This window comes from Eleutherodactylus coqui, chromosome 1 (assembly GCF_035609145.1).
Source record: "Eleutherodactylus coqui strain aEleCoq1 chromosome 1, aEleCoq1.hap1, whole genome shotgun sequence".
NCBI classification, from domain to species: Eukaryota; Metazoa; Chordata; class Amphibia; order Anura; family Eleutherodactylidae; genus Eleutherodactylus; species Eleutherodactylus coqui.
This window is the reverse complement of record NC_089837.1, coordinates 35417909-35427083: the sequence shown is the minus strand read 5'-3', so window position 1 is coordinate 35427083 and position 9175 is coordinate 35417909. Positions and strand designations below refer to the sequence as shown.

The 9175-nt window shown below is 39.8% G+C and overlaps 1 protein-coding gene across 2 annotated transcripts in view; it reads right to left on the bottom strand.

Annotated features, from left to right (window-relative positions):
* Positions 1–215: 215 nt before the first annotated feature.
* The window catches only part of FZD3 (frizzled class receptor 3), an 81034-nt gene continuing 72074 nt past the window's right edge, over positions 216–9175 (bottom strand). The window contains exons 5-7 of one of the 2 annotated variants that reach the window (XM_066594856.1): positions 5006–5154; positions 4458–4694; positions 216–3560 (exon numbers count right to left, since the gene is read on the bottom strand). In XM_066594856.1, coding sequence (XP_066450953.1) covers positions 3347–3560; positions 4458–4694; positions 5006–5154 — 600 coding nt within the window. In that variant the 3' untranslated portion in view covers positions 216–3346. The remainder of the gene's footprint in view (positions 3561–4457; positions 4695–5005; positions 5155–9175) is intronic. The other variant, XM_066594862.1, reaches the window with a different exon arrangement.

Below are 9175 nucleotides of genomic sequence, written 5' to 3'. Positions count from 1 at the left end.
ATAACATGCTGCCATTGCTTTATAAAAGGTCAAATCTGATGAGCGGTTCCTGTTAAGAAATAGCACAGTGAACCAGTCTTATACCCATAGAGGGGGCAGATACTTAAAGGGGTTTTCCCACTACTTTAAATTGTTTCACAACCACCCTGTACTTCCTGGTTGCTGCTAACCAGGACCTGTGACTGCTGCAGCCAATCACAGGCAAGAGCAATGACCTTCTATTGCCAGTGATTGGCTGCAGCAGTCACATGCCCTGGTCAGCAGCAACCAGGAAGTACAGGGGGTTGTGAAGCAATTTAAAGTAATGGGTAAACCCCTTTAATTGCCAAACTTTGTTTTTCATGACATAGAACTTTGGACCAGGACAGCTCAGTTCCCTCACACTGTTGTGGTGGACAGGAGGTGACTACCATTATCAGCTCCTCAAAGCAGCTTCAAGGGGAATTCCATCTCAATGAAGATCCAGTTATATCATATACATGTCACAAGATGACATAATCACATTGGTGGAGGACCATGATCTCATACCTCGGAGGAGCTGGGATGTTTTCAAAACTCTTTGGAGATACAAGCATGGAAATCTCCAACCCAACAGTAGTGGGCTTTGTGTTGTCATTGAGGCCCCTTTGTTTTGGGGTTCCTAGTTCAGGGACTACTGCCCAGATGCTAACATTTTTGTATGACTAATTTAGGTGGATTTCCTCTTTAAAGTAACTCTACATTGTCAGGGACAAAATTTGTCCAAGGACTACAGGAGGGGTTGTGTGTTACCTGGTGCCCTCGTCTATGTCTTTAGTGCTGTGGATCTGCCTGTTCATGTTGCCCCTCTGTCGTGTTCTCCTCCTTACCATGGCGTTGCATTGTTTGTTTTCATTGTAACTATCTGCTAGTGCTTTAGGGAGGAGGAGAGTTCATTAGAAGCCAGCAGGAACAGGAAGCCACAACATCTTAAGCCCCCCCCCCCCCGATTGACTTAACATAGCGGCAGTTCAGTACTGAACAGCCGCTGTTTACACTGAACGATGAGCTCTCAGTGTAAATAGCAGCTGTTCAGTACTGAACGGCCACTATATTAAGTCAATGGAGAGGGTCAGGGAAGAGCGAGGAGAGAAATCTCCTGCAGCCGACCCGCCCCCCCCTGCTGGCCGCTCTATGAGTGAGCCAACACTACTAGCTCCCATGAAGGAGCATGGGTGTGAGGACACACAGGGACGAGTGTCGGGCATCTTGGGCCTGACATTCATCCCGTGTAAATGGACCCTTAGCTATTCAGAGCAGCACTGACCCGTGGTGGGATTAGACATGACATGCCGTCCTCTTTTGGGGTATGCAGACATGGTTGGGTCACACCGATTTCTTTACAAGAGACCGGCGGTACGGACGCTACATTGCCTGCCAGACTAATTCAAGTGGAAGTCAGTCAGCACCGGTATCCGGTCCTAGACCTCAAACGTCAGGCCCCAGGAACAGACAGATCCATGGCAGTATGGCAATAGAGGAGGGTACCAGGTAATGAGACACCCTCCTTATGGTCGCTGGTCAAATTTTGTCATGGGTCTGCTTGCTTTAAGCTTAACCCTCAAAATGGTTGCCACTTCTATGTGCTGCGAAAGGGTACACTTTAATTGACTAGATGACTGTAAACTTGCCAGAGTCGAGTGAATAACAGTTCTGACCTCCGAGATGTTTCTTTAAAACAGAAAAAAAATGTTCTCCCTATGGCCTGGAAGAAGTAAGGGGGGTATACCCACCACAGCAAGTTATCCCCTATCCACAAAAAAGCGGATAACTTGCTGATCGTGGGGGTTTGACCGCTGGAATCTTTACCGATCCCAAGACTTCATCCATTACGAGTCCCTCAATATTGGTAGTGGTGGCTGTCCATGTGACTCTCGGCTCCATTCACTTCAAGGGGGCTGCCGGAGATAGCCGAGTTCAAGCGGCAAACTCCAGCAGCCCCATTGAAGTCATTGGAGCAGAGTTGTGTGGCCACTGCTGCCAATACTTCACAACATCAGGGACAAAAGCTCGGGATTGGTTGTGGTCACAGTAGTTGGACCCCCATCGATCAGATAACTTACCGAGCTGGGACTACCCCTTTAAATACTGCAATATGTCTATATGAATCAGTAGTATAAAAAATTGGTTTAAATACGGCAAATTACATTTTTTTGTCTGTAAAAAATGACAACAAATTCCATTATTTTTCCCCTATCTACAAGATTACTACCTATTATACAGAGGTCTACGCCAGATTCTACCATACATCCCTTATGTGTACCACACTGACTTTTACAACCTAGTACTAAAGTTGGGTCTGAGAGCTTCAAATGGCTTCTGGTGAGAAGAGTTACATTCCCGAGACTGGAAAATTTTTGAAACTGCAAATGAACTAAGTTAATGACTTGATGTATCCTTATTATACCATAGACCATAAATAACATCCAGTGGTGTTAAAGTTGCAATGGGCGCAAGTTGGAACTATGGTCAGAATGGGGACCACAGCAGATGCTCAAGTTTTCACAATGCCCGTTTCTGGGATCGGACTCTCGTAAAGGCTCAAATTGTGCAACAGTTGTAAAAAAACTCTTCTGGTTCCCACCTGAAGCTGAGATTTCATTATCGTGGTTACTGCCAAGCCCTGGCCTTTAAGGACAACTGTATAGTTCATATTTTTAACTGTAGGGACTCCAAACCTTTCTAAACTGACTACGTAGGCTACTCATTGAGTCTCTAGGTACTACTGTTATGATCCAAGGGATGGGACAAGCCACCAAGAGGGACTCCATTCATAACCTTTCAGAAGTTCCTACACTTCCTTATCTCTGAGATTTAATGTTCTTGGGGAACTATTACAAAACTGAATGTGGAAATACAAAGTTGACCATTGTTTAGGTCAAATAAATACTTTATGAATCCTTGTATGGAGGTGGTAGAAATAATGACATCAAACAGTGTTCCTTCCGAGAAACACAATGAATCACGATTGAGGACGGTTCTCTTGTTGGACTCCTCTAGGAGTTCATCTCCGAAAGAAGAAAGCACCAGGAGATGATTTCATCACCCATCATCACAGTTATGGACCCATGGGTGAACTTTACAGTGGATTTTGCTTCAACGTGTCCATCTGATATCAGTTTAGGGTCCTGTGGGCTAGAATGGTCCTCACTCCACCCATCTATCAAGTGGAAGGTTACATGTATGACGTTCCACTGCTCAATGAGTAGACAACCAAAATATGTAAGGAAACATGGGTTTAAATGGTTGACTTCAATGTGCAATGGAGTCACAAGGTGGCCACGACGCACTGATGTACATTCAAGTGCCGCTGAATGTAAAGTATTCTTCAAGCACTTGCTCCATCCTCCTCAATGACCCGGTTCATGCTGGTACCATGTGTGATATGAGCCAAGGGATTGTTCAAGTCTCTAATACTACCCTGTCTAGACTGCTCATTGAGCCTGTGGGTGCTACTGTGTAGTGAATGATGATCCGTGAGACGAGACATGCTGCCATGGGGGAGGCGTTCCTCGATTCCTCGGTAACTACATGGTGTGTACCTAGAAGAAGGACAATACATGGGTCATTTATTTTCAACTCAACTGGGCAGGCTACAGGTAGAATTCCTGAACTCAATGTTTTATGTAAACACTTTATAATGAGCAACAAAATATTAATGTGGAAAGAAATGGGAAGACTAGTCTAGACTGAAAGTGCCCCCTAGTGGTGATTGCTAATAGTCACTCTACTTACTGTCAATTGTTGATGTCAGTGGGCAGAGGAATCCTGATGTTACCCATTGACAGTGAGAGAAGGAAACTGCCCACTGAATCACAGAATCTGGAGCCGAAACGGAGGGAGGTCAGTGCCCAAAAATGGGAAGGAAGGGAGGGGGGTGAAGGGGAGTACAGACAAAAGAAATGCTGCCTGAGAGCCAGCAAAGCTGATGCTGCAAAGCTATGGAGCCAGTTTCTCCAAGTCAAGGACAAGTCACCTCTTGAACCCTGTGCGGGGAAGGATGTTGGGGAATTGGAGCTCTATGTACATCTATTTGGACTCTATTGCAGATAAGACAGTAGGAGAAGCTTTCTGATGCAGCAAGCTGCCCCCCAGCCAAAGATTAGTCTTCTTCTAGGTCTGTAAGATTGTAGGATATGTAAAATATATACTTTTGCTTTCATTCGGTATTTTGACAGCCTTATGGGGCAGCACAGGCCCAGAGAAGGATTTATTGCTAGGCCCAATAGTGTATAGGCCCACTCCATATGTACCACTTTCACCAAGAGACTATCTTTAAATGCCAATAAGTAGAGTAATGTTTTAGGCACTTCACTTAGGTGGGCCCCCAGAGTTGTAGGGCCCATCATACCTGACCATGGCTTCCTACAGCATAGCAACACAGTAGGAAACATAACACTCCTAGTAGTAATACTTGGAGTTTGTTGTATCTCCCTTACCTTCCATCTCTGGAGCAGTGGAGACTTCCATGGAAACTGCTCATTTTGCTGTGTACACTGCCGGCTTTGCTTCGTTGGTCATCCATCACAGCCAGCTGAGTGGATGAGGCATGGGTGGATGTACCCTGAGTGGATGTTCCTCTCGATTTCCGAACAATGGGAGTATTTGGGTCCCGTAGTAGGGACTGAGCAAAATCCGGCTCCTGGAGAACTTGCCGACTCTCATGCACACCTCTGCTGAGAGAATATATGGTATGAAGCAGAAATTTTAGAATAATGTATATGATATATACACCCACACACAGTATTATGGTGCACTATATGTATAGACCACCTATTCACAGACTCTTTTCAGTGAGCCTTCAACATTTCTGATAGGCTCCATTGACCACTTTTGGTCAATGGGTGATTGTGAGATACTCCAGAGTGTCACCTTTTGGCACAGACTACCCTAATTGGCAATGCCTCTTATCCACCAGTCTTGGTGAACGCCTTCCATGACATGCTGGGTCAGTGTCAGATTCTACTCAACCCCCATTAATACTCACTCTTTCTTCCTCCGACCATGGAAGAAGCTGGCCCATTCGAAGCAGGTTTTTTTGCTTCCCACCCAGAAGACGGACGGTATGCCTACTACAAGTGCCATCAGATACTTCATGAGGAAAAGTATCAGGTCGGGACGGCTTGTCTTGGTCACCTGTAAAATGCAAATGGAGAATATAATTAGTGTACGATCTACTAACGACTAAGAAGATCATGAAACAATTGTTGGCATGGCTAAGATGCTGCTTGCTTGGCTCTCGACTTGGTAACTCCCAAAGTCTTAAGAGGCTTTACATGCCGATTCCTCGATATTGTGAAAAAATTTTACATGCCATAACATAGCGCAGAGACGGGGCACTGGAAACTAATGGGAGATTTAATTGCCAGATGCCAGAAGAATTGTACTTATCCTATATGTTTAGCATATCTGTGAGCTCGATTTCAACTATCCAATGCAATCAAGTAAGAGTATTTACACGCTGAGATGAGTACAACGGAGACAGAAATTGGTTGAAATGCATGAATTCTCAAAATTTGTAAAGATGTTTAAATATAAAACAAAACACAAAAGTTTTATAAAAGATTCCAAAAGAAACATTTTTGCACACTGAACACGTGTTGTGTAGTCTGTGCACTTCTTACTACCGAATCAAACATATCTTGGGTGTCCACTTACACCCATCACTCAGCATCTATCCCTGTATATACAGTAGTTTATGCAGCTGTCCAGAGATTCAATGCAGCAAATGTTGTGGTGTCTAAATAGTGACCCCCAGAGAGCAGTAAAACAAGACAAAGCTTGTAAACCAACACTGTGATAAACCTGAAAGTCACTGACAATATTACCACATGTGTGCATCAAGGAATAGTTTACCAGGGTTCAAAATTAAGTGATGTGAAAAACTTAGTTACAGTATCTTCTTTTAGGGAGCAGTATTATAGTAGTTATATTCTTGTACATAGCGGGCAGTATTATAGTAGTTATATTCTTGTACATAGGAGGCAGTATTATAGTAGTTATATTCTTGTACATAGGGGGCAGTATTATAGTAGTTATATTCTTGTACATAGGGAGCAGTATTATAATAGTTATATTCTTGTACATAGGGGGCAGTATTATAGTAGTTATATTCTTGTACATAGGGGGCAGTATTATAGTAGTTATATTCTTGTACATAGGGGGCAGTATTATAGTAGTTATATTCTTGTACATAGGAGGCAGTATTATAGTAGTTATATTCTTGTACATAGGAGGCAGTATTATAGTAGTTATATTCTTGTACATAGGGGGCAGTATTATAGTAGTTATATTCTTGTAAATAGGAGGCAGTATTATAGTAGTTATATTCTTGTACATAGAGGCAGTATTATAGTATTTATATTCTTGTACATAGGAGGCAGTATTATAGTTGTTATAGTCTTGTACAAAGAGGGTAGTATTATAGTAGTTATATTCTTGTACATAGAGGCAGTATTATAGTATTTATATTCTTGTACATAGGGGGCAGTATTATAGTAGTTATATTCTTGTACATAGGGAGCAGTATTATAGTAGTTATATTCTTGTACATAGTGGGCAGTATTATAGTAGTGATATACTTGTACATAGGAGGCAGTATTATAGTAGTTATATTCTTGTACATAGGAGGCAGTATTATAGTAGTTATATTCTTGTACATAGTGGGCAGTATTATAGTAGTTATATTCTTGTACATAGGAGGCAGTGTTATAGTAGTTATATTCTTGTATATAGGGGGCAGTATTATAGTAGTTATATTCTTGTACGTAGGAGGCAGTATTATAGTAGTTATATTCTTGTACATAGGGGGCAGTATTATAGTAGTTATAGTCTTGTACATAGTGGGCAGTATTATAGTAGTTATATTCTTGTACATAGGGGGCAGTATTATAGTAGTTATATTCTTGTACATAGGGGGCAGTATAATAGTAGTTATATTCTTGTACATCGGAGCAGTATTATAGTAGTTATATTCTTGTACATAGGAGGCAGTATTATAGTAGTTATATTCTTGTACATAGGGGACAGTATTATAGTAGTTATATTCTTGTACATAGGGGACAGTATTATAGTAGTTATATTCTTGTACATAGGAGCAGTATTATAGTAGTTATATACTTGTACATAGGGGGCAGTATTATAGTAGGTATATTCTTGTACATAGGGGGCAGTATTATAGTAGGTATATTCTTGAACATATGGAGCAGTATTATAGTAGTTATATTCTTGTACGTAGGGGGCAGTATTATAGTAGTTATATTCTTGTACATAGGAGGCAGTATTATAGTAGTTATATTCTTGTACATAGGGAGCAGTATTATAGTAGTTATATTCTTGTACATAGGGGGCAGTATTATAGTAGTTATATTCTTGTACATAGGAGGCAGTATTATAGTAGTTATATTCTTGTACATAGAGGCAGTATTATAGTATTTATATTCTTGTACATAGGGGGCAGTATTATAATAGTTATATTCTTGTACATAGCAGGCAGTATTATAGTAGTTATATTCTTGTACATAGGGGGCAGTATTATAGTAGTTATATTCTTGTAAATAGGAGGCAGTATTATAGTAGTTATATTCTTGTACATAGAGGCAGTATTATAGTATTTATATTCTTGTACATAGGAGGCAGTATTATAGTTGTTATAGTCTTGTACATAGAGGGCAGTATTATAGTAGTTATATTCTTGTACATAGAGGCAGTATTATAGTATTTATATTCTTGTACATAGGGGGCAGTATTATAGTAGTTATATTCTTGTACATAGGGAGCAGTATTATAGTAGTTATATTCTTGTACATAGTGGGCAGTATTATAGTAGTGATATACTTGTACATAGGAGGCAGTATTATAGTAGTTATATTCTTGTACATAGGAGGCAGTATTATAGTAGTTATAGTCTTGTACATAGTGGGCAGTATTATAGTAGTTATATTCTTGTACATAGGGGGCAGTATTATAGTAGTTATATTCTTGTACATAGGGGGCAGTATAATAGTAGTTATATTCTTGTACATCGGAGCAGTATTATAGTAGTTTATTCTTGTACATAGGAGGCAGTATTATAGTAGTTATATTCTTGTACATAGGAGGCAGTATTATAGTAGTTATATTCTTGTACATAGGAGGCAGTATTATAGTAGTTATATTCTTGTACATAGGGGACAGTATTATAGTAGTTATATTCTTGTACATAGGGGGCAGTATTATAGTAGTTATATTCTTGTACATAGGAGCAGTATTATAGTAGTTATATACTTGTACATAGGGGGCAGTATTATAGTAGGTATATTCTTGTACATAGGGGGCAGTATTATAGTAGGTATATTCTTGTACATAGGAGCAGTATTATAGTAGTTATATACTTGTACATAGGGGGCAGTATTATAGTAGGTATATTCTTGTACATAGGGGGCAGTATTATAGTAGGTATATTCTTGAACATATGGAGCAGTATTATAGTAGTTATATTCTTGTACGTAGGGGGCAGTTTATAGTAGTTATATTCTTGTACATAGGAGGCAGTATTATAACAGTTAAATTCTTGTACATAGGGGGCAGTATTATAGTAGTTAAATTCTTGTACATAGTGGGCAGTATAATAGTTATATTCTTGTACATAGGGGGCAGTATTATAGTAGTTATACTGTTGTACATAGGGGGCAGTATTATAGTAGTTAAATTCTTGTACATAGGGGGCAGTATTATAGTAGTTATATTCTTGTACATAGGGGGCAGTATAATAGTAGTTATATTCTTGTACATAGGAGGCAGTATTATAGTAGTTATATTCTTGTACATCGGAGCAGTATTATAGTAGTTATATTCTTGTACATAGGGGCAGTATTATAGTAGTTAAATTCTTGTACATAGTGGGCAGTATAATAGTTATATTCTTGTACATAGGGGGCAGTATAATAATAGTTATATTCTTGTACATAGGAGGAAGTATTATAGTAGTTATATTCTTGTACATCGGAGCAGTATTATAGTAGTTATATTCTTGTACATAAGAGGCAGTATTATAGTAGTTATATTCTTGTACATAAGCGGCAGTATTATAGTAGTTATATTCTTATACATAGTAGTAGTATTATAGCAGTTATATTGTTGAACATAGGGAGCAGTATTATAGTAGTTATATTCCTGT